Here is a 26048-nt window from a genome sequence, read left to right as displayed (position 1 = left end):
CTTCCCTAAAGGACATTAGTGAACCAGATGGGTTTTTACAACAGTTGATAGTTTCACGGTCACCATTACTGGGACTAGCTTTATATTTCAGACTTATTTTAAACTAGCTGCTGTGGTGAAATATGAATTCATGTGTCCTGATCATTAGTCCAGGCCTCTGGAATACAAGTCCAGTTAGATGACCACAACATTACCCACAGTTGAAATTCTTACAATAGATACCTTTTTCCACAGTGATACTCAAAGATTTACTATGGTTTCTATAAACGTAGTCGAGAGTACTTGTTGCAGAGGAACAGGAGTGGTAATGGTTTCAGAAATCAGCATTCTACAAAAACAGATTTCTTCTCACTGTTTCCAGGAGTCATGAGTAACAGACTACCTGAGAAGGATTTGTCTTATTCTTTCTTGGGATGTGGGCCCTAATTGCCCTTGAGAAGGTGGTGGTGAGCTGCCTTTTTGAACCGCTGCAGTCCATGTGGTGTAGGAACACCCAGATTGCTGTTAGGAAGGAATGCGTGCACTTCTCTGGATTAGCTTTTAGAATAGGCAGAAAAGAGATTGAAGAATATTAGAGGAAAAAATCATTAAAAAGTGGTCATCAATGGTCAATAATTCCTTCTTCACATACAATATACAAACATGCCATCCCCCCAACCCCACGGTCAGTTCCAAGGAGTCAATTGCACTTCTTGCTCTGCTCTCTTTTGTAGAAGACCCCCCCACATTTTGAGAAGGTTCTCAAGTTCTTAATATTGCTTTTGTTTGACTTTACAAGCCAGACCCTTGCAGCTGATTCTTCATGTTTGAACTTTGGTGGAACAACTTCCTACAACTAAACTTTCCAAGCAGAGATCATTTATGGGAGCTGTTAGTGATTATTGAGACATCAATCTTAAGAACTTTCTTAAACTTGGGATATCAAGGCTGTACCCCCAAGAGGCAGAAGTTGGGTTTCCTCATTTATATTTCGGTCGACAGATTCATGATGTTTGTTCCATTTAGGATCTCGGAAAAGAATTCCTGAATTGTGATTTAAATCAGTTGCACAGCGGGGTGGCTTGTTCTGTACAATTTCAAACATCCCACTCTGTTGTGAGAAGATGCCTACTCGAAGGAGCTCAAGTAGCACGAGTGGATAGCCCGTGTGCCCCCTCCCCCCACCTCCGGAAGCAAAGTTGTCACAGTGCCAACCCACTTCAGGCCGGCCCACTCCGCAGCAATAATTTGCCGCGGGCGAACTTAACAAGGGCCGAGTGGGAGTTCCACCCCTAACTGGGGAGGAAGTCTCGCCTATGGGAGCTGCCAGCAAATCTGGTTGGCCGACAGCTCCAACAGTCCCGGCAGCACCAAGAACAGATTAGTGGCTGCTACTGGGACTGCAGGGAGAGGGGTAAGAAGGCCCATGGATCCCCAAAGCTGGTAAGTCTGGAGTCTTGGCCTGGGAGGATTTTGGTAGGTCAGAGGGGAGGGGGAGTGGGTTTGGGTTTAGATTTTAGGGGAGGTTAGGGCGAAAGCAGGGGGTTCAATCTTAGGGGGTCTGCCTCCAATCCTCAAAAGGATTGAATTCCCCCTTCCTTCCCGCTCTTTTAAAAACAGAGTCCTGGCTGTTCACGTCAAATGCTTTATGGAGTAGGCAGCGTGTTTTCAGGGTCAATTGGCTTGGTAACAGGCCTACTTGACCCTTGATAACCATTTGAATATGGCAGGCAGGATGTTGATTTCAGCACCCACCCCGCTTCATATTATAGGGATGGGCTCAGGTGAGGGAGGAAAGGTGGTCGGCTGGGCACCTGCCCTATTTTACATGACCACCAACCACCCCCCCCCCCCCCCGCCCCCCCCCGGAAACACACCCCTTTTCCAGCCCAACAATAGCGAGAGCCAATGATCATAACAGAAAACCATTACTCTGTGTACTGTCCCGCACCACTAGGTGAATTCTATTCCCTTTACAGAGGGAAAATCAAGTAATTCTCACAAGCTGAGCGAGACACAGGGCTGCATTTTACATGCGCTCCAGGATGGAGAGAACCTGAGTGTAAAACTACTGTAAAGAGCCAAAAATTGTGACTGCACGAAGCAGTCAAAAGTGAAATGGAGTTTCTTTTCCATGAATACCCATAGTGAAATGCCACAGGAATCGGAATATGTGAATCTATTGACTAATTCCTTTGTTTTGCTTACATTTCTGTAGATAGTATCTGTAAGACAGCTGAACGGAGTACCCTAACCTGTTTATCACACATTACTGTTTAAATTTGACCAATTCCCAGGACAATATTTTTGGCGGGCCTGTTTTGGTAGCAGGTTATGTGTTGTTCATGAAGAATTGATAATAGTTTGATGCGGCTGTTGTGATATCTGTGATCGGCCTGAGAGCCCAGTAAAAACCTTGTAGGGTCATGGTCATTTTTCAAATGATAGCTTTCCTTACACATCATGGTCCCAGCCCTCTTTCCCCTCCAATCCCACCCCAGGATTCCTGGGTCATTATTGGTGTTTTGCTATTCAGGAATTTTGAAGGAAGTAATTTGTGAACTAATGTTGGTAAAGCCTCCTGAGTACCTGGCAGGAACAGGAAAGTGACTAGATGCCAGTCCAAAGTGTGATTCCCCAAGAGCCAATCCGGATTGGAGAAGTTGGAGGGGTTGTTAGTATTCCAAGGATGACAAAGATTCTCCAAGGTCCGGGATGTTTACTATCGACTGGATTAAAAATATTACCGAGGTGGATTAAAACAGGCTAACACACAAGCTCACACAAATTGGAGCTGGGAATTTCACTGGGGGTCCTCCCACTCTGCAGTTGACAGAAACCTGGTTTCTCCGTGTGAACAGAGTTTCAGCTAAGGTTACTTTGGCAGAGTGGGAGAATCCCTGGGAAAATCTCTGCGATTGGTTCTTCCTCCATCCTTTTAATTACTTCGGTTGACTGATATACTTCTCTAATTTCTTTCATTTTTGTTAACTGCGTTTCTACTTGTTAAATAGGGTTTAAGTTTCAAATGGTTCAAAATCTAATAAAAGTTATTTTTTCCTTTCCCTCCACAGAATATTATTAAGAAGGTGATTGGGCAGAAGTTTGTTTACAAATTTGTCTCATTTCCAGACATTTTAAAAATGGATCCCCACTCACTGGAATCCAGTAGGGAAAACAGTTTGCTCAGGGATAGCGACACTCAGTCAATTTCAGAGAGCAGAGACCACCAGCAAATTACATTATCTACCAGCAGAAGCCCCAGTCGCAATGATTATATCCACTCTGGGTTATATACTTCTTTCACCATTAACTCTTTGCAGAACAGGTCAGACTTTTTCAAGTCAATCAAAATGGAAAAGCCAGAAGAGAAAATTGCCAGAAAACCTACCCCTGAGGAGGTCAGGACTGTTATAAGATTTGTAACAAATAAAAGCGAAAGGCCGGTCAGCATGCCCATTGTCTCAGTTCCATCGTCACATTCTCCTCCACCAGAAGCTGTGGTTGCATCAACTTTTTTCACAGCTCTCACTTCTAAAACATCATCGCCTTTATCATCACATCATTCTCCTGTTGCTTCATCATCCTCAAACACCACCACCTCAACAGGATACCAGAAGGCGTGCATTATCGAACTTGATGCCTTTGATTCAGAACAGTCTATTCAGCCCTTAAACCTCTCATCGGGCTCGAAGGCCAAATCGCCTTGTCCGTCTGAGCAGAGACAGATCCATCTTCCAAAGGCTAAGAAACCTAAAGGCCTGGAGATTCCAGCTCCTCCTTTAGTCATAACCAACACTGACGCCAGCTCGATAGCGCTCAACAGCCCAGCACTTCCTTCAGGATCCCTTACCCCTGCGTTCTTCACTGCACAGGTCAGTTAGTTAAATCACATTTACATAAAACAATGAAGTTTTCAACACAAAACCTCTTAATTACACAGATTGATAAATGTGCTGTGTAATTGTGTAAAATCTTGGCAAGCAAATCCAAAAATGTATCAGTTGATACAATTTTCTATTCACTAGATTCAAAAATTCTGCATCTTCAAAGTGGAATGCGAATATAATTCTAAAAAGAAGTTTTCCACGATCTTGAATCAGGTTTTTTTTTAAAAGGATGAGTTTTATTTTCTCCAACCATTAGTTCTAAGGATTGAAAGAATACATTTTTCACACTTCTTATTGCCAGGAGTTCCAAGATTAGCTAGAACATGATTAGATACAGAATAGAGCTTCCTCTACTCCTCCCTAACAACACGCTTCTGGCCAAACCTCAGAAGACCATTGCAAACTGCATCAGTCAAATGTTTTTGTCTCCCACATCTTGTAGCCTTTAGGGGAAAGAGTACCAGCTTTCCCCAGTTACTTATTTGTTTCAAGTTATTTTTGTAAATGCATTTTATATATAATTACTTTGTGAATGAACAGGTTCAAATGTTAATGAATGACAGCTGTAACTCAGTGTGTGGCACTATCACCAGATTCAGAACGTTGTGAGTTCGCTCCACTTAATTCAGCGTGTAATCCAGACTGACAATTTAGTCCAGTACTGAGTCAGTGCTGCACTGTTATTCAGGTGAGATTTTAAACCGAGGGCCTGCCTGCTATCACAGATGGATGTATTTGAAGGCCAACATTTTTCCTTCAATTTTATTAAACAGATTATAGAATCATAGAATAGTTACATTACAGAAAAGAGCCATTTGGCCCATCAGGCCTGTGCTAGCTCTCTGCAGGAGCAATTCGGCTAGTCCCATTGCCCTGCCCTATCCGCATAATCCTGCACTTTATTTCCCTTCAGGTGCTTATCCAATTCCCTTTGAAAGCCACAATTAAGTTTGTCTCTACCATTTTTTCAGGATATGCAATTCAGATCTTAACAACTTGCTGCATAATATTCTGGCTGTCCTGCCAATCACTTTATATCTGTGTCCTCTGGTTCTCGACCCTTCCACCAATGGGAACAGTCTGTCCCTATCCACTCTGTCCAGACCCCTCATGATTTTGAATACCTCTATCAAATCTCTTCTCAGCCTTCTCTTCTTTATGGAGAACAGTCCCAACTTCTCCAATCTATCAATGTAGCTGAAGTTCCTCATCACTGGAACCATTGTTGTAAATCTTTCTGCACTCTAATGCCTTCGCACGCTTCCTAAAGTGAACTGCCTAGAGTTAGACAACTACTTCAGTTCACCTTGAACCAAAGTCCATCATAACTTGCTTCCTTTTAACTCTATGTCCCTACTAATAAAGATTAGGGTGTTGTATGCTTTATTAACTGCTTTCTCAATCTACCCAGCCACTTTCAATGATTTGTGCACATATACCCCCAGGTCACTCTGCTCCTGTACCCCTTTTTGAATCATGCCCTTTGTTTATATAGCTTCTCTTCATTTTTCCTACCGAAACGTATCACTTTGCATTTCTCGGAGTTAAATTTCATCTGTCAGTTTTTGACCTATTCTACTAACCTGTGTACGTCCTCTTGAAGTCTTTCACTATTCTCCTCACAGTTCACAATACTTCAAGTTTCGTGTCACCTGCAAATTTTGAAATTGTGCCCTGAACACACACAAATCCTAGTCATTAATAAATATCACAAAAAGGTATGCTCCTAATACCGACCCCTGGGGAACTCGACTTCAGCCCAAAACAAAACTACTGTCCATAGGAGACTTTGGATTCCCTTTCTTGTTAGCTGTTAGTTTATTTTTAGACCCTCCCTTTGCCCCTCTTATTTCCCTTTTTACCTCACCTCTGAACGTTCTGTATCCAGCCTGATTCTCACTTGTATTATCAACCTGACATTTGCAATCCATTCACTTTTTCTGCTACATCTTACTCTCTCTTTCAGCATCTGGGGAGCTCTAGTTCCTACCTTTTCCCCCTCATGGGAATATACCTCAGCTGTACCTAAACTATCTCCTCCTTAAAGCAGCTGTTGCTCATTTGCAGTTTTTGTGGGGCCTTGCTGTGTGCATATTGTTTGATGCGTTTCTGGACATTATAACAACAATGATACTTCAATGGTGTTTATTTGGTTGTAAAGTGTTTTGGGTTTTCTTGAGGTTGTGAAAGGTGCTATACAAATGCAAGTATTCTCAGTTCTTTTCAATAAGTCATAATAAATATTTATAGTTTTATATTTTACATAGGGCCCAAATCCAAAATTAGACATGCAGTGCTGCCCCAAGCTGGGACAAATCTACAGCTTCAGTACTTTATGCTGAGGTGAAGAATTCTTCCACTTAGATTATTAGTTTAGTACAGATATTCATAATGCTGTGACTGGTGCATTATATAATTTGCCTTGACTTAAAGGAACAAAGGACTGACATTTCATAGCACCTTTCATGACCTTAGGACATCCCAAAACACTTTACAGCCAATTAAAAATTATTGAATTGTAGTTACTGTTGAAATATCGTTGTTGCAGCACCCAAATTACACACAGCAAGATCTCACAATGTGATAATAACCATAGGATCTTTTACATCCACCTGAGAGAGTAGATGGGGCCTTGGTTTAACTTCTCATCCAAAAGGCATGACCTCTAACACAGTGCAGTGCTCCCTCAGTACCCTCCCACTGACAGTGCAGTGCTCCCTCAGTACCCTTCCACCGACGGTGCAGCACTCCCTCGGTAGTCTCCCTGCAACAGTGCAGGAGTCTCTCAGTCCTGACCCTCCGATGTGCAGTGATCCTTCAGTACTGACCCTCTAACAGTGCAACGCTCCCTGAGTACTGAGCCTCCGACAGTGCCGTGGTCCCTCAGTACTAACCCTCTGACAATGCCGCACTCCCTCAGTACTAACCCTCTGACAGTGCAGCACTCCCTCAGTATTAACCCTCTGATAGTGCAGCGCTCCCTCAGTGCTGATCCTTCGACAGTGCAGCACTCCCTCAGTACTAATCCTCTGACAGTGCAGCGCTCCCTCAGTACTGACCCTCCAACAGTGCAGCGCTCCCTCTGTACTAATCCTCTGACAGTGCAGCGCTCCCTCAGTACTGAGCCTCCAATAGTGCAATGCTACCTCAGTACTGACCCTCCAACAGTGCAACACTCCCTTTGTACTAACCCTCTGACAGTGCAGCATTCCCTCAGTATTGCTTTGGAGTGTCAGCCTAGATATTTGTGCTCAAGTCTATGCAGTGGGACTTCAACCCAAAGCCTCCTAACTCGATGTTGAAAGAGCTGCCACTGAGCCATAGCTACCAAGGCCACTTATTGATCAGTCTAATTACATTTTCTTTTATCATTATAGACTCCTAATGGAATTCTGTTGACACCAAGCCCCTTACTCTCCAGTATTCACTTTTGGAGTACTCTAAGTCCAGTAGCTCCCTTGAGTCCTGCCAGACTGCAGGGGCCAGGGTCTTTATTTCAGGTATGTGCTGATTGTTAAACATTAATATCAGAGCGATCAACTCAAACTAGCTGTGTGTACAACATGTTAATTGTAAGTAATAACCTTGGTTGATGTGCAGGTTTACAATGTTGGCAGTTACAGATTGTAGCTTTGCAACTCATCTGTTGCCAACTTTTCTTTAAAAATAGTCTACGGACTGAATTTTATACGGCCTGTGGGGATGGGCTCAAGCGGGCAGGCTGGCAAAATGGGAAAATGTTGGAGGATGCCCATCATCTTCCACTGTCATCCCATTTTGCTGGCGGTAGTGCGTAAAGTGGCAGACGTGTTGCCTTTCAGGAGTCCACCTGGCTAATTATATCACCACTGCTGGCATTTTACCAGCAGCAGGAGGTGGGGGGGGGCCCTCCAGGGAGACCACCATGGCGGCCCCCCAGCAGGCTCTGGGAGTTGGGAGGGGCCTCCTTTTTGGGCACAAATGGACCCTGCAGAAGCAGTGGCATCCCCTTCCCTCACTGATCATCCCCTACAACCCCACCCCCCCCCCCCACCCGACTGGCCCCAACACCCCCAGACCCCACTCACCTGGTTGTGAAGATGCTATCCATCAATGCACCCTCATCCTTCAGGTACAGCCCCAGCAATAGCCACAGTTAGCGGTGACGCTGCTGAGCTGACTGTCCTGTAATTGGGCACCTTGTGGGGGTGGCAGCCAACTTTAATAGGAACTGCTGCCCGTAAAATGTGGCCCTGGTCCCACTGCTTGCTGAAGTGGAGTCATCCACCACTTTTAGCCTGGAAAGTCATCGTTTACCATTCAGAACTTGGGTTGGAAATGTATAATTAGTCCAAGGGTAATAACACTCATTTCACAGCCACATCATTTAAATTCATGACTGTCTAACACTGAAACACCACTGCAGTCTTCTTCATTCATTTTTCCCCCTTTTGGAACGGTTGCTAAACAGTTGAAGGAATTCTGAGCTGGTTATCAGCCCATTGGACTGTGTCATAACCACTCCTTCCCTAGCCAACAAGTCCTGGCGTGGGACATGAACGCAAAATTTCTGGCCCAAAGGTAGGGATGCTACCATTGCACTACAAGATCTCTCATGCTGCTGCACTTATGATGACTTATATCAGCTTTTGGCCAAGTTTCTAATTGACAATCCTTAGTGGAGTTTAGGAGAATTGCACATAAGCAACTCAAGGATCTTCGTCCACATGATTTGTATCAACTTAATCGGCCAGGTTGCACTGTTTTCAATATTCGAATATAGCAACAAACTAATATTGAAATATTTACCATGTTTACTAATTATTAAAAATAATATTTGACAACTTCAAGGAGGAATTATTCTGTCAATATAATATAAAACAATGAGAGCTTGAGGTGTATGTGCATGATTCATTGAAGGTGAGAAGGCAGATTGAGAAAGTGGCTAAAAAGGCAAAACATCCTGGGCTTTATAAACAGAGGCATAGAGTCTAAAAGCAAGGAGGTCATCGTGAATCTTGAGAAAACACTGGTTGGCCCTCAACTAAATATTGTATCCAATTCTGGGCGCCGCACTCTAGGAAATACATGAAGATTTTAGAGGGACTGCAGAAAGGATTTTGTGAGAATGATCCAGGGATGAGGGAGTTGAGTTACATGGATGGATTGGAAAAGCTGGTGCTGTTCTCCTCAGAAAAGTGAAGGTTGAGAGGAGACTTGATAGAGGTGTCCAAAATCATGAGGTGCTTAGACAGAATACAGAGAGAGAAACTGTTCCCATAGGCTGAAGGGTCGAGAACCAGAGGACATTGATTTAAAGTGAATGGCAAAACAACCAAAGGTGACATGATTAAAATCTTTTTATGCGGTTAGGACTGGAATGCACTGCCCAAGCATATGGTGAAGGCAGGTTCAATCATAGATTTCCAAAGGGAACTGGATAAGCCCCCAAAGAGGAAAAAATTAGGGCTACAAGGAAAAGGCAGGGAGTGGGACAAGCTGAGAGCTGGCATGAACTTGAAGGGATGAATGGCCTCTGTGATGTAACCATTCTTTGATTTTAGGATATAAGCAAAAATAGTCATTTGCAAAAAATATCTGCAGATTATAAACTTTAATCAAAGGACATTTACATAAAAGTTAATGCTTCATAAAGTGTTCATAATGACAGAAATTACCTAAAGGAAGTCAACTGTAGATTAACAACTTTTGCTTCTAATTTCCAACCTTGCCTCAGCCTTACGTAGTCCACTTCTGAATCTTTCCTTTCAGTTCTCTAACTCCATTTCAAGAGATAGGCTGTCAACTAACATCTCCTAAGAAGTAACAATTCCACAGCCATCTTGATTACAGTTCTTCCCATCCTAACTCATGTAAGGACTGTATTTCGTTCTCACAGTTCCTTTGTCTCTGTTGCATCTGTTCTGATGGTGCCTTCTTCCATATTAAGGCTTCTGATGTTATCCTTTTTCCATAGCCAAGGATTTCCCTCCACAGATTCTCAACAGTGACCATCCATTTTCCTGTGCTTAGTTCCCCCTCTGAGAATCACAAGCAGTTCTCACCTTTCACCCCACCAGCCTTCATAGTCAGTCAGTGGATCATTTTCCATCACCTCTGCCTCCTGCCACCAACAAACATATCTTACCCTTTCAGCATGAGGGACCTTTCCATGACACCCTGGTTCACTCCTCAGTTACCCCAACACCCTTTCCACACAATTGCAAGAGTGCGACACCTGCCCTTTTACCTCTTCCCTTCTCACTGTACGGAGTTCCGAACACCACTTCTGGGTGAAACAGCAATTTACTCATACAGCTTTCAATTTAATATATTTTTTTTCCCCTTTAGTCTTTCGTGGGACGTGGGCATTGATGGCAAGGCCGGCATTTGTTGCCGATCCCTAACTGCCCCCCCGCCCTTGAACTGAGTGGCTTGCTAGGCCATTTCAGAGGGCAGTCTGGAGTCACATATACCAGACAAGGACAGCAGATTTCCTTCCCTAAAGGGGTGTCAGTGAATCATCAGTGGTTTCATGGTCACTGAGGCTAGTTTTTAATTCCAGGTTTATTAATTGAATTTAAATTTCACCAGCTACCATGGTGGGATTTGAATCCCTGTCCCCAGAGCATTAGGCTCAGCGTTTCGATTACTAGTCCAGTAATATTATCACTACATCACTATCTCCCCAGTAAATGGCATTTGGTCTTACACAATGTAGTCTCCTCCACATTGGGAAGACCAAAAGCACACATCCGTTCAGTCCACAAGTGTGACCCTGGGTTTCCAGGCACTTGCCATTTTCATTCTCTGCTCCACTCCCACTCTGACCACTCTGCCCTTGACCTCCTACACTGTTCCAATGAAGCTCACATCAATCTAAAAGAACAATTAACATTGCAAAAATCATTATCTGGTCACTGTCACATTGTTGTTTATGGGAATTTGCTGTGTGCAGATTGGCTGCCTCGCTTCCAACATTACAAGTGACTACGCTTCAAAAATACTTCATTGGCTTTGAGATATCCAGTGGTGGCGTGAAACTCTATATAAATGCAAGTCTTTTCTTTCTTTCTACCAGCATCCCTTCTTTCGATTCAACACTTCCATAAAGTTTAGCAACGTTAGATCTTGGCCAATTTCACAGACAATATTTGTTAGTGATGAGAGGGTGCCTGCACCAGAGCCAACAGGAATTGTGGAGTTGTGGATTGGTGCTTGAGTTGAAGTGGGATGTGGACTGTTGCATGGGTTGAGGGGGTTGGACCCCAGGGGGTGTGGTTTTTGAGCTGGTGTTGTAGTTGGTGTTGGGGGGAGGGGGGAAGTCTGAGCTAGTTTTATGGTGGTGGGTCTGAGCTGGTGTTATGGTAGGAGATCCCTTTTCAGTACATGGCTGGTGGGGTGGCTCCCACCTCTAGGGGTCTCACCACTTACACAGTCATACTCCCGGGTCATAGGAACATTCTCCTGTTTGCCGAGTGTTTCCTGCTTCCTTCCTCTGCCCTCAGCTGTTATTTGCTATAACTATTCACACAACTTTTGTCTCTTTACTTGTCCCATTACCACTCATTTTTGCCTTGCACCATCATCCTTTTTTCCAATAAATCTCTCCTTTCCCCTATGCTATCACAGGACTTTCCTCTTTGGTTCTGTTGTAGGGTCATTCGGACTCGAACCGTTAACTATTCTCCTCTCCGCAGATGCTGCCAGACTTGCTGAGTTTTTCCAGGTATTTTTGTTTTTGTTTTGGATTTCCAGCATCCACAGTTTTTTGCTTTTATCTCTTTGGTCTTTCATCCCCTCCATTCCCACTCTCCCCTTTCTCCACTTCTGTACTTAAATAAAACCATCTTCCAGTCCTGATAGAAGGCCATTGTCTTGAAACTTGCTTCTCTCTCCACAGATATTGCCTGGCTTGCTGAGTGTTTCTGATAATGTTGGGTTTTAGAACAGTTTTTACTCATAATTCTTTGCTCAGCTATTAAAACTTAACTAATCTTATCTGAATATACTGGAATAAGCTCCACTATTTCAAAGGATACACTTTAAACATTTTACAACTCCTGCTTTTGTATCTTTCATTATAATTTGTGGAATGCAAAGATAATTTTTATTTGTAAAAAAAAACTCATGTTGCCCAATAAAATATTTACAATATACCCAGTTTGTACAGCAAATGTTACTATATACATCTGATGACATTTGTAGTACAGGATAATTCGATTGACAGTTACGAAAAAAGCCTCTGTCATGAGTCTTAGGAAATCTCAAGTTGAAATGATTGTTTCCTAAATCCTCATATCTAAGGGCCGGGTAGGTGGGAGCTTGTAAAATCATGTCCATTCAATTAAGAAGGGGGTCAGTTAGTTATACGAGGTTGCAAAATGCATATTACAGTCAACAGCAGATATGAAATGCTTCACGTAACTAGCATACATCACATTTTACAGTTGGTTTTCACCATTGGAAGATCTCAGACAGATCTTGGATTTGTGAGGATAGCAAAACAAAATTTCCTGTCTAAATAAAAATAGAAAATGTTTAAGCACTTGGCAGCTGAGGTAACAGCTGTGGAGAAAGAAGCAGAGTTAATGTGTCAGGTCACAACTGTGGTATCAACTGTGACTCAATCCTTATCTCTGTCTCTGAAAATTGCGGGTTCAAGTCCTGCCCCAGGTCTTGAGCACAAACACCAAGGCTAACGGAATGTAAATTATAAACTTCAAGAGTATTGAAATTGCATTGAGGCATCTCAGAGTGGAACATGCTGTATGGAGAGATAAGTTGAATTTTATTGCACTTTCTGTAATATTCAGTTTGAAATGTTTTGGAATGTATTTTTAGAAATCTTATGAATAAAGTATATTTTGGAAAAAAAATAATCAAGGCTGATGCTCCAGTACAGTACTGAGGGAGTACTGCATTGCTGGAGGTGCTGTTTCTCAAAGGAGGTGCTAAACCTGCTCTCTCCGGTGGTTGTAAATGATCCCATGGCATAATTTTGAAGAAAAGCTGGCAGGTTAACCCTGGTGTCCTGGCCAATATTTGTATTATCAGTCAACATCACTAAAACATATTATCTAGTCATTATCATTATTGCTGTTTGTGGGAGCTTGCTGTGCACAAATTTGTTGCTGTGTTTCCTATTAGTGATTAAACTTCAAAAGTACTTTATTGGTCATAAAGTGCTTTGAAAGGTGCTATGGAAATACAAGTCTCACCTTGCTTTTTTATTACATTTTAATCAGAACTGGAAGATGTTAATCAAGTTTTAAGCAAGTACTGGAAAAGGGGTGGTTTGGGGCGAGGAAATAAAAAGAGGGAAGGTCTCTGATAGAGTGGAAGGCAGGGGAGATAAGGGCTGATGGTGCAAGGCAAAAGGGGATGGTAATAGGCCAAGTAAATAAACAAATGATGGGTCTGGACGAGGTTGAAATAGCAGAATCACCAATACCAAAGAAATTGGAGCAGTGGTTCTGATCTGATATCAAACTGAGTGTTGAACCCTAAGGGTTGTAAAGTGGTTAATAGAATGTTAGAAGGTTCCATTCCTTGAACTAGTGTTCATATTCATTGGAAACTGCAGGAGGCTGAGGACAGGGAGGTCAGAGTGGGAGCAGGGCAGAGAATTAAGATGACAGGCAACTGGAAGCTCAGGGTTATGGTTGTGGATTGAATGGAGATGATCATCAAATCAAGCACCCAATCAGTATTTAGGTCTTCCTAAGGTTGAGGCCTATATTGGGAGCAATGAATACAGTATAGTAAGTTCAAAGTACAAGTAAATTGCTGTTTCACGTGGAAGGGGTGTTTGAAGTCCTGAATGATGGAAAGCGAGGGAGTGAAAGGTGCAGTGGGAAGTGGCCTGGGGGGAGTGTTAAAGGTAATTTAAAAAGTGGACCAGGGTGTCGTGGAGACAATGGTCCCTTCAGAATGCTGTAAGTGGAGGGGAGATGAAGCTGGGATTGGTGATGGAATTACTTCGAAGTAGCAGAGATTGATCTGTTTAATGTGGAGGCTGATGGAGTGGGAAACACAATCTAAGTGAACTTTCTCATGGTTCTGGGAGGGTAGGGGTGAGGACAGAAGCATAGGAAATGGGACGGACACAGTTAAGAGTCTTGTCAACCATAGTGGCAGGGAATTCTTGGTAGAGGAAAAGGAAGTCATATCAAAAACACTGGTATGGAAGGTTACATTGTCAGAACAGATGCAATGGAGATGGAGATACTAGGAGAATGGAATAAAGTCCTTATAGGAAGTGGGGTGTGAGCAAGTGTAGTCAAGGTAGATGTGGGAGTCAGTGAGCTTATAGGAGATATTACTGGTTGACATCCTAGTCCCAGAAATGGAAATAGAGGAGTCAAGGAATGAAAGGGAAGATTTCGAGATGGACCATGTGAAGGTGAATGAGGGGTGGAAATCTGAAGCAAAGTTAATTAAATTTTCCAGTTTGGTGTGAGAACAGGGGCAGTGATACAGTCATCAATACTCCAGAAAAAGAGGTGAGGGAGGAGCCTTGAATAGGATTGGAACAAAGAATTTTCTATGTATCCCATCCAAAGGAAAGCATAGCCAGGACCTTTATGGGTTCCCATAGCAGCAGCTTTTCAGCACAGCCAGGGCTATATGGGTTCCCATAGCAACACAGCTTTGTGTGTAAGTTGGTTGTTTCACCATAAGTTAGTGAATTTCATCACTATTTGTGGAGCAAACAGCACAAATTTATTTAATGCAGCTTCCTTCCATCACTTAGTTTAAATTCAAAATTACTATAAACAAAAGAAAACCTCTGTACATTCTGGAAATTGCTTTAAATGTACCATGTGTAATTCTCTGAAAAGGCACAATCTTTTTGATGATATTCAAATTTGTTTGAGCTCTTTGAAGTAATGAAAGGATGGGGTAGTTGATGTCATACATGTGGACTTTCAAAAGATGTTTAATTATGTAATAGACTTGCTAGCAAAATTAAAGCCCATGGAATTTAAAAGGCAGCAGCCACGTGGATACGAAACTGGTTCAGGAACACAGAAAGCAGAGAACAGTGTTCGGTTGTTTTTCAGACGAGGGGGAAATTTACAGTGGTGTCTCCCAGAGGTCAGTATTGGGATCACTGCTGTTTTAGATGCATTAGTGACTTGGACTTGGGCTTGCAGGGCATAATTTCAAAGTTTGCAGATGATACACAACTTGTAAATGTAGTAAATAATGAGGAGGATAGTAACAGACTTAAGGTTTTCATAGACACTAGTGAAATGGGCAGATTCATAGCAGATGAAATGTAATGCTGGCTTGACTCTTAAGTGGGAAATGATTCATTTTGGTAGGAAGAATGAGGTGGGGCAATACAGACTAAATGATGCAATTTTAAAGGGACAGAGGGAAAACAAGCTGAGAAGACTGTTAAAAAGGCATGTTTGTGTGTATTTGTCTTTTCTGTGGCCAAAATGTTGAGCATTAGACTGTTCACTTGCTGCAGCAAAGTAATTTTAATTTTGTTGCATGTTTCTGTCACCAGTGTATGACCCTAGTGAATGGACACATGCCAATTCCAATCCCTAAATAGAGATATAGAGTACAAAAAGCAAGGAAGTTATGCTAAAACTTTAAAAAATGTTGGTTAGGCCTCAGTTGGTGCAATGTGTTCAATTCTGGCCACCACACTTTGGAAAAGATACCAAGGCCTTAGGGAGGGTACAGAGGAGATTTACTGAAATAGTACTAGGAATGAAGGACTACAATTATATGGATAGACTGGTATTGTTCTCTTAAGGGCAGATAAGGCTAAGAGGAGATTTGACAAGGTATTAAAATTCATGAATGCTTTTGATGGCGTAAATAAAGAGATACTGCAGTTACAGGTTTGCTAAGCAGGGGTCATAAATGTAAAGTAATTTTCAAAAGAACCAGAGCCAACATGTGGAATTTCCACAGTTGTTATGGTCTGGGATACATGACTTTAAGAAACAGATTCAATAATTTTCAAACAGGAATTGTGTAACTACTTTAAGTGAGGAAATTTGCAGAGCTATGGGGAAAGAGGAGGGGAGTTGGACTAAATGGATAATTCTTTCAAAGAGCCAGCAGAGGCATGATGGGCCAAATAGCCGCCTCGTGCACTGTACAATAATCTGATCAATCCTTTAAATTAGTCCAACAATGTTTGTGTTCTTGGCACCAAAGTGTTTTTTTTCAAATGTCCATGTAAGAAAATGAAAATAAGTCGAAACAGTGCAGCAAACAAAAAAGCAGGTCATGGATATTTACTTTCATTTTCTAAAGGTGTGGCACAGAGGGAGTCGAGGCCAAGTGTGGTCTATAGATAGAAGATAATTAAATGGGATAATTAGACCCAGGGAAAGCGGGCGTAATTCCATTTTAAAATCATGCATTATGTCCATTATAAACGTCTCTGTCCACATATGTAATAGAAACTGCCTATGTAAACTTGGCATGCTGAAATTACACACTCTTGCCAATGGTGGTGCTGCAGCATTTCTACAATAAGGTTATTTCATCTTTATGTTTAAACCATTAACCTTGCTGGATTTAGTAGATTGATTGGAGCTACACTAAGCTGGCATTTGCTCCGCTTTACCATATATTATTAAACAGAAACTAGTCGTTTGGTAGTACAGAAATTGACTATTGCTGAAAAGGAGATTTTTTGTCAAAGCTTTTCATCTTGCACTCATCAGGACAATAAGCAAGAAAATACCAATGTCGGGGAAACAACAATTTATACTGTATGAGAAGAGAGTGCTGATTGGTTGGCAAGTGGACTCTGTCATGGCCATGGGAAGGGGACAAAAAAGTGAGTGTTTGGAATGGGATGGACAGACTCCATGGGCCAGCTGGTACTTCCCCATACTTGTTTTGTATGTTCATGTGTATTTCCTTTTCTGTGGCCAAAACATTGAGCTGATCACTTGCTACTGTGAAGTAATTTTAATTGTGTCAATTTTTTCTGTCTCCAGTTTCCGACCCTAGTGAATGGACACATGCCAATTCCAATTCCTAGTTTGGATGGGGTTTCTCCCTTGCTGCTTTCATCCAATTCCCAGAAATCATGATACTGCCTTATTGAAGGAGCAAAAGGGTCCAGTTAAATGCCAAAATGTAGGACAATGTTCAGCTTTAATTTTTATCAGTGTTCTTGCATCATTGATACGAAGTCGTCAGTTATATTATGAAGTATGGATTAAATATCCTTTTACAAGTGTTTTGATTAGGTTTCTTCTCCTCGTCGTTTTATAATGAAGTTGGCAATAAGTATATAACCGTTTCCTGTACCTTGCGTTTTATGCACTGTGCTTTTAATGAATGTTAACCAGCTGTGCCTACTTATGCTTGTGTGTTTTATGTAACTTGTAAATTAACTGTAAACCTGTTGTAATGGCAGATTATTAGCATTGTTAAATAATTGAAACTTTGTATCAGTTTTCAATTATTGGCTGTTAAAGGACGTGATACTATGTATTAGCCAGTAAGATTGATGTTATTTTCAGTGTAAGTTTTTTTTTTAAATAAAAAGCATTGCAGTTTATATGTATTATAGGCAGGTTTGCCATGTATTTGTACTTTGGCTACAAGTTTGTACTTGTTGTAATTCAATAAATGCTAGATTCTCAGCAAACTATTTTCAAATCTTTTTTCCAGACATCAGGATAATGAGACAATTCCTTGAAGGTACTACTCTAGCAAGAGGTTAAGGAACAGCAGTGCAATAGGGGTTAAAATTACACCAACAAAGAGACATGGTACAGCATGGACCAGAATGGGAACACAGCTACTACAGTGCTAGAAAGTATATGTATCACAGTAAGGTTTAGTTGCCTATATGATTACCGTACATAATTAATTTTTAAAAATTCATTTACGGGTGTGGGTTTCGCTGGCTGGGCCAGCATTTATTGCCCATCCCTAATTGCCCTCGAGAAGGCAGCGGTGAGCTGCCTTCTTGAACCGCTGCAGTCCATGTGCTGTGGGTATACCCACTGCTGTTAGGAAGGGAGTTCCAGGATTTTGAACCAGAGACAACGAAGGAATGGCGATATATTTCCAAGTCAGGATGGTGAGTGGCTGGAAGGGGAACTTCCAGGTGGTGGTGTTCCCATCTATCTGCTGCTCTTGTCCTTCTAGATGGTAGTAGTCGTGGGTTTGGAAGGTGCTGTCTGAGGAGGCTTAGTGAATTCCTACTGTGCGTCGGTGGTGGAGCGAGTGAATGTTTGTGGATGTGGTGCCAGTCAAGCGGGCTCCTTTGTCCTGGACGGTGTCAAGCTTCTCGAATGTCGTGGGAGCTGCACTCATCCAGGCAAGTGGGGAGTATTCCATCACACTCCTGACTTGTTCCTTGTAAATGGTGGACAGGGTTTGGGGAGTCAGGAGGTGAGTTACATGTCACAGGATTCCTAGCCTCTGACCTGTTCTTGTAGCCACAGTATTTATATGGCTAGTCCAGTTCAGTTTCTGGTCAATGGTAACCCCCAGGATGTTAATAGTGGGGGATTCAGTGATGGTAATGCCATTGAACGTCAAGGGGCGATGATTAGATTGTCTCTTGTTGGAGATGGTTGATGGGAGATGATTAGATTCTCTCTTGTGTGGCGCAAATGTTACTTGCCACTTGTCAGCCCAAGACTGGATATTGTCTTTGGACATGGACTGCCTCAGTAACTGAGGAGTCATGAATGGTGCTGAACATTGTGCAATCATCAGTGAATATCCCCGCTTCTGACCTTATGGTGGAAAGAAGGTCATTGATGAAGCAGCTGAAGATGGTTTGGCCGAGGACACTACCCTGAAGAACTCCCACAATGATGTCCTGGACCGGAGATGATTGACCTCCAACAACCACAACCAGCTTCCTTTGTGCTAGGTATGACTCTAACCAATGGAGAATTTTCCCCCCAATTCCCATTGACTCCAATTTTGCTAGGGCTCCTTGCTGCTGCACTTGGTCAAATTTGGCCTTGATGTCAAGGGCAGTCACTCTCACCTCACCTCGGGAGTTCAGCTCTTTTGTCTTAAATAACATGGGGCAAGACGACTGTCAGGTTATTCTGAGTACCTCAGATGATATTCTCAAATGTCCTCCTTCATATATCGACATTAATAAATCAGTACCTCTAATAGGAGAATCTGTGTGCCAGATGCTAAAAATGTGCTTCATAACAAACCAATTAATCGCTTAAAATTTTATACAGTGAAGAGGGGCCTCGTCTTGTAATTTATTACACCTTTGGCTCAGCAGTACAACTGTCTGAATTGGATTAAGTATGAACAATGATTTATTTCAACATTCGACATTCAATAGTAAGGCTAACTAGCTCATTTACCAATTAACACTACCTTTTAATATGTAGTAAACTTCTATTAGAAATGCATGATCAATCTGCTATTCTTCCCAAACAGAAGCTAAGTTACCTACATGGGCAGATCACAATTTCTCCAGCTTTATTTGATTCGAGATAAGAACAACAAAGAACAAAAAAAAGTACAGCACAGGAACAGGCCCTTCAGCCCTCCAAGGCTGCGCTGATCATATTGCCTGTCAAACTAAAACATTTTGCACTTCCAGGGTCTGTATCCCTCTATTCCCATCCTATTCACGTATTTGTCAAGCTGCTTCTTAAACACCACTATCGTACCTGCTTCCACCACCTCCTCTGGCAGCGAATTCCAGACATTCACTACCCTCTGCATAAAAAACTTGCCCCGCACATCTCCTCTAAAGTTTTCTCCTCTCACCTTAAATCTATGTCCCCAGTAATTGACTCTTCCACCCTCGGAAAAAGCTTCTATCTACTCTGTCCATGCCACTCATAATTTTGTAAACTTCTATCAAGTCGCCTTTAATCTCTGTTGCTCTAGTGAGAACAATTTGAGTTTCTCCAACCTCTCCTCATAGCTAATAACCTCCAGACCAGGCAGCATCCTGGTAAACCTTCTCTGCACCCTCTCCAACACCTCCATATCCTTCTGGTAATGTGGCGACCAGAATTGCACGCAATATTCTAAGTGTGGCCTAACCAAGTTCTATATAGCTGCAGTTTGACTTACCAGCTTTTATACTCAATACCCCTGCCAATGAAGGCAAGCATGCCATATGCCTTCCTAACTATCTTATCCACTTGCGTTGCCACTTTCAGTGACCTGTGGACCTGTGCACTTAAGGGTTCTGCCATTTACTGTATAATTCCTACCTGTATTAGACCTTCCAAAATGCATTACCTCGCATTTGTCCAAATTAAACTCCATCTGCCATTTCTCCGCCCAAGTCTCCAACCGATCTATATCCCATTGTATCCTTTGACAATCCTCATTATCTGCAACTCCTCCAACCTTAGTGTCATCTGCAAACTTACTAATTAGCCCAGTTACATTTTCCTCCAAATCATTTACGTATACTACAAACAGCAAAGGACCCAGGACTGATCCCTGCGGAACACCACTAGTCACAGCTCTCCATTCAGAAAAGCACCCTTCCATTGCTACCCTCTGTCTTCTATGACCAAGCCAATTCTGTATCCATCTTGCCAGCTCACCTCTGATCCCGTGCAACTTTATCTTCTGTACCAGTCTGCCATGAGGGACCTTGTCAAAGGGCTTACTGAAATCCATGTAGATAACATCCACTGCCCTTCCATCGTCAATCATCTTTGTCACTTCCTCGAAAAACTTGATCAAGTTAGTGAGACATGACCTCCCCTTCACAAAACCATGCTGCCTCTCACTAATACACCCATTTGCTTCCAAACGGTAGTAAATACTGTCACGAAGAATCTTCTCCAATAATTTCCCTACCACTGACGTAAGGCTCACCGCCCTGTAATTTCCTGGATTATCCCTGCTACCCTTCTTAAACAATGGAACATTGGCCATTCTCCAGTCCTCTGGGACCTCACACGTAGCCAGTGAGGATACAAAGATTTCTGTCAAGGCCCCAGCAATCTCCTCCCTTGCCTCCCTCAGTACTCTGGGGTAGATCCTATCTGGCCCTGGGGACTTATCCACCTTAATATTCTTCAAGACGCCTAACACCTCTATTTTGATCTCAACGTGATCTAGGCTATCTGCACATTCTTCCCTAGACAAATCAACCGCTAAGTCCTTCTCTTTGGTGAATACTTATAAGAAGTACTCATTTAGTTTCTCTCCCATTTCTTCTGGCTCCACACACAGGTTCTCACCTCTGTCCCTGAGTGTGTCTACCCTTTCCCTGGCTACCCTTTTGCTTTTTACATATGTATAAAAGGCCTTGGGACTTTTCTTAATCCTGGTTGCCAATGACTTTTCATGACCCCTTTTAGCTCCCCTGACTCCTTGCTTAAGTTTCTTCCTACTTTCTTTATATTCTCCACAGGCTTCATCTGTTCCCAACCTTCTAGCCCTTTTGCCATATGGTGAGGTTGCCAGTTAAACTCTGGTAGCCTGACAGCAGGCTTGGGAGTGGTAGTGGGGGGGGGGGGTACCTCCTGTGAGTACCACACGAGCTGATTCCCCCGTCACTGCATCTGCTGACTGGCCCTGGTGAAGCAGCCCCTCTTACCCATGAATCTGGCCTCCATGCTGCTCATGTAGTTTCAGCAGTGGCCACCACTCCCAGTGGCATTGCTGGGACTAGAGCACTGCCAGCCATCTGACTGGCTGGCAACTCAGAGAGGTCTTCCACTCAGAAGGTGCCAGGAGCCACAACCTGAGCCAATTAACAGGCCAACAACCTTAAAAGTAGATTGGGGCTTCCCAGCTCAGCGGGCGGGCGGGTGCATGCACAGGGCCACTGCCTCAGTGTAAAGTTCTGGCCCAGGAAATAAACGTGTGATCTTCTGTTCTCCAGTTTAGTATTAGACCACACAGTGGATTCATCCATTGGATTTTTAAAACCAAAACAAAAATTATGCAATTGAACAATTACAATTAAAGATATGATAATGATTTGACAACTAATGATACTTTTACATATAACAAATTGTTTTGATTCATTATCACTTTCAATGCCAGCGCATGCACATGTTGGAAAGGTTAGAGATTCCCTACCTCCAGTTAATACTAATTTAACATTTTGGGCCCCATAGATGCTATCAGATGTATTTTTGTTGTGTGATTCCAGCTGCCAATGTCCAAACACACTTCCTTACATTTAAATGCCTATTATCTCTGTATGCATGTCAATTTCCATCATTGCAGCTGAGTTGCTTTTTCCCATTTTGGCCGCAGGCACTGATGACAAAGCCAACATTTATTGTCCTTCCTGATGTGCCTTTGAGTGCTTGTTATTGGATCTTCTTCTTGAATCACTGCAGTCCTAATTGGAAATGGTGTTAGGCAGGGAGTTCCAGGTTTTTGAGTCAATTACCATGTAGGAATGGCGATATATATCCAAACCAGGGCAGATTGTGATTTGATGGAGATAATGTTCCCATGCATCTGCTACCTCTGTCCTTCTAACTGATAGAGATTGTGGGTTTGGGAGGTGCTGCAGAGTTTCCTGTAGATAGTACGTATCAGCTATAAAACACCAATGGTGGAAGGGGCGGATGTTTACACTAGTATATGTAATGCCAGTGAAGCCTAGTTTTGTCCTAGATGGCGTTGAGCCTCAAATGTTGCTGTACTATCCAGGCAAGTGAAGATAATTTCATCACACTCCTGACTTGTGTTTTGTAGATGATGGAGAAGCTATAGGGAGGCAGCAGGTGAGTCATTCTCAGCAGCATATTCAGCTTCTGATCTCCTCTAATAGCTAGGGCATTCATGTGGCTGATCCAACTGAATTTCCAGTTGGAAATTTGGCAATGATAATGTCAAGCAAGGATGGTTAGACTCACACTTGTTGGAGATGGGCCTTAAGTGGCAGGTAACATTTCTGCCACATATCAGCTCAAGCTTGAATGCTGTCCAGGTCTTGCTGTCTGTAGGCATGGATTGCTTCATTATCTGGGGAATTGCAAATGGAACTGAACACTGCAATAATTAAGGAACAGTCCCACTTCTAACCTTATGCCAACACTGCCAATGTAACACCCCATTCAAAAAGGAAGACAAAAAACAGGTAACCATAGGCCAGTTAGCTTAACATCCATCATTGGGAAAATGTTGGAGTCTATTATAAAGGATGTAATAGCAGAGCATTTAGAAATACATAATATAATCAAGCAGAATCAGCATGGCTTCATGAAGGGGAAATCATGCCTGACAAATTTATTAGAATTCTTCAAGGGACAGATGTAATATATTTGGATTTCCAAAAGACATTTGATAAGATGCCGCACATAAGGCTACTTAAGAGCCCATGGTGTTGGGGGTAGTACATTAGCATGGATAGAGCATTGGCTAACTAATAGAAGACCGAGTTGGGATAAGCGGGGTGTTTTCAGGATGGCAACCTATAACTAGTGGAGTGCCACTAGGGATCAGTGCTGGGGCCACAATTATTTACAATATATATTAATGATTTGTATGAGGGAAGTGAATATACTTGCAGATGACACAAAAATAATGATGAGGATGACACAGTCTACAGAGGGATACAGGCAGGTTGAGTGAGTGGGCAAAAACTTGGCAGATGGAATATATGTTGGAAAATGTGAGGTTTTGCACTTTGGCAGGAAGAATAGAGCAGCTGAATATTACTTAAATGAAGAAAGACTGCAGATTTGGGGGTCCTCGTGCATGAATCACAAAAAGCTAGCATACAAGTTTAGCAGGTAATAGGGAACGCAAATGGAATGTTGGCCTTTATTTCAAAGGGAATGGAGTATAAAAATAGGTATGTCTTGCAAAACTATATAAGGCACTAGTTAGTCCACACCTAGGATACTGTGAACAGTTCTGGTCCCCTTCTCTAAGGAAAGATATGCTGGCATTGGAAGCAGTCCAGGGACATTTCACTAGGTTGATCCTGGGTATGGAGGGATTTTCTTATGAAGAGAGGTTGAGTAGGTTGGGCCTGTACTCATTGGAGTTCAGGGTCAGAATATAACCCTCGTTGGGCAGGCTCAGTCCAGACGCCGCCCATAATCGGGGCCGGACTGCGATTTCACGCTGGCTGGCCAATTAAGGCCTGTCCAGCGTGAAACACACGTAGCAGTGCTGCCTGTGGGTGTGTGTGTGGGGGATGATGGGGGGGGAAGGGGAAGGATGGTGAGGACGCAAATTCGCACATTTGCGCAGGAAAAGCTCCCTAAGGCACAAAACTGCCTCAGGAGCTGAAGATATAAGAATGAAAAATAAATTATGAAATGGTAAAAAATACACATTCCCTCATGTGACTCTGTCACATGAGCAGGGATTGTTCTTAATGAAATGTTACATTTTTAATTTTATATTTAATTGCTGTTGGAAACCTCATCCCGCCCATGTATGAGGTTTCCTAAAAAGTCCAAAGGCTGCTTGGCCTTTTAGCTTGCCCACCAATTGCAAGGTTGGACAGGCAGCAAAAAATATTTAATTGGGACTTTAATGGCCTTAATGGGCCTTTTAGTTGTTGTCAGGCACACTGCCAACTCTGTGTGCCCACTGGTTGAAATATCACGCGATGATGTCAGGATGCTTGCCCAACTTCATCTCGTGTCATTTTACGCTCATTCAGGTTGGGTGCGCGCCCACCCAACGCGCATACTATTGTGGCCTAGAAGAATGAGAGGTGACCTTATTGAAAGATACAAGATTCTTAGGGGGCTTGACAGGGTAGATGCTGAGAGGTTGTTTCCCCTTGTGGGAATGTCTAGGACCAGAGGGCATAATCTCAGGATCAGGGGTTGCCCATTCAAAACAGAGAGGAGGAAGAATTTCTTCGCTCAGAGGGTAGTGAATCTGTGGAATTCTTTACCACAGAGGACTGCAGAGGCTGGATCGTTAAGTATATTCAAGACTGAGATAGACAGATTTTTAATCAGTAAGGGAATCAAGTGTTATGGGAAAAAGACAGGAAAATGGAATTGAGGATCATCAGATCAGCCATGTTCTTATTGAATGGCAGAGCAGACTGGATGGGCCAAATGGCCTACTTCTGCTCCTACATCTTATGGTCTTATGATGGATAAGAAGTCATTGATGAGAGAGCTGAAGATAGCTGGACTTAGGATACTGTCCCAAGAAACTCCTCCCGTGATGTCCTGTGGCTAAGATGTTTGGCCTCCAACAGACCATCAGTCACTTCCTCTGCATTAAGAAAGATTTCAACCACTGAACAATTTTCTTTGATTTCCATTGAATTCAGTTGGAGCAAGGCTTGGTAACACACTTGAGGTCAGTTAAGTCAACCACTTTGGAGGAATATATGTACCTGATGTAATATCAATCATCTCGAAACAAATCACAGGCCTTTAATCTGCTCAAGATGAAGCCATGTGCTCAGCCAGTCAGTTACACTCTGCTCAACTATTAACTTTTCTTTTACACAAGAGGGGGGAGGGAAAGAGAAAATGTATAGGAGACACTGTTGCAAGTGAGACTGCCCCAGCCAAAATATGTGTATTTATGCTTCACATACTGAAAACTTGTTTCATTCACATACACTTGAAGACTACTTTAACAAGGCCCCACCCCACGGACACTACCAGAGAGCATCGTAAAATTTGACACAATCTATTCCATTCATTTGGGGACTTTGGTCAAAGCTGTGTAACCAGGGTATGTGGCACTTAATAAATGAATTTGATTAGATCCTACATCAAATTTCAGGAGTTTGGGTTAGGCTCTACCAACAAAATTATCTTTGACTTTTATAATTGGACAAATGTGCTCCAGCAGTGAAGTCTGCTCATTAGATCTTGTTAAAGATAGCGTAGTATTTTATTTTGGTCAGATGTTTTCTCTTTTTGGTAGAAACCTCTAGAGGTTGTTTCCCTGTTACTTTAGTACAATCTTAACTTTTTCTGTGCAAAGAGTTCCTTTCAAAAGGAAAATTGGATCAGATTCAGCTTGTTAATTCCCAAACTGTTGCATATCCTGAATGAGGACGTCACTTGCAGGTCCAAAGACATTTCAGTCATTAGGTGCTAGCCAAGAACTCTGCATACAGACCGCACCACTCCAACCTGGGTAGATCAGACAAGAAGTTTCATTTCCTCCAATTCATTGTAGTTGCAGTGTCTGAGTTTGCCATCAACAGCAACCTCTATTGCGGATAATGTCAACTGCCCTAGTTAAAGTCATCATTGCATTAAGCACTCAATGCCATAGGATCCTTCT

At 42.5% G+C, this 26048-nt stretch overlaps 1 protein-coding gene across 4 annotated transcripts in view; it reads left to right on the top strand.

The window, feature by feature from the left end:
* Positions 1-17487, top strand: part of elk3 (ETS transcription factor ELK3) — a 52440-nt gene extending 34953 nt beyond the window's left edge. For 3 of the 4 annotated variants that reach the window (XM_041203344.1, XM_041203343.1, XM_041203342.1), the window contains 3 exons: positions 3054-3854; positions 7247-7369; positions 16829-17487. In XM_041203344.1, the coding sequence (XP_041059278.1) occupies positions 3054-3854; positions 7247-7369; positions 16829-16924 (1020 nt within the window). In that variant the 3' untranslated portion in view covers positions 16925-17487. The remainder of the gene's footprint in view (positions 1-3053; positions 3855-7246; positions 7370-16828) is intronic. The other variant, XM_041203345.1, reaches the window with a different exon arrangement.
* The last annotated feature ends 8561 nt before the right edge of the window (positions 17488-26048 follow it).

Source organism: Carcharodon carcharias, chromosome 13 (assembly GCF_017639515.1).
Source record: "Carcharodon carcharias isolate sCarCar2 chromosome 13, sCarCar2.pri, whole genome shotgun sequence".
In the NCBI taxonomy this organism is placed as follows: domain Eukaryota; kingdom Metazoa; phylum Chordata; class Chondrichthyes; order Lamniformes; family Lamnidae; genus Carcharodon; species Carcharodon carcharias.
Note: the sequence above shows the minus strand (reverse complement) of the source record. Positions and strands in the feature narration are given on the sequence as shown.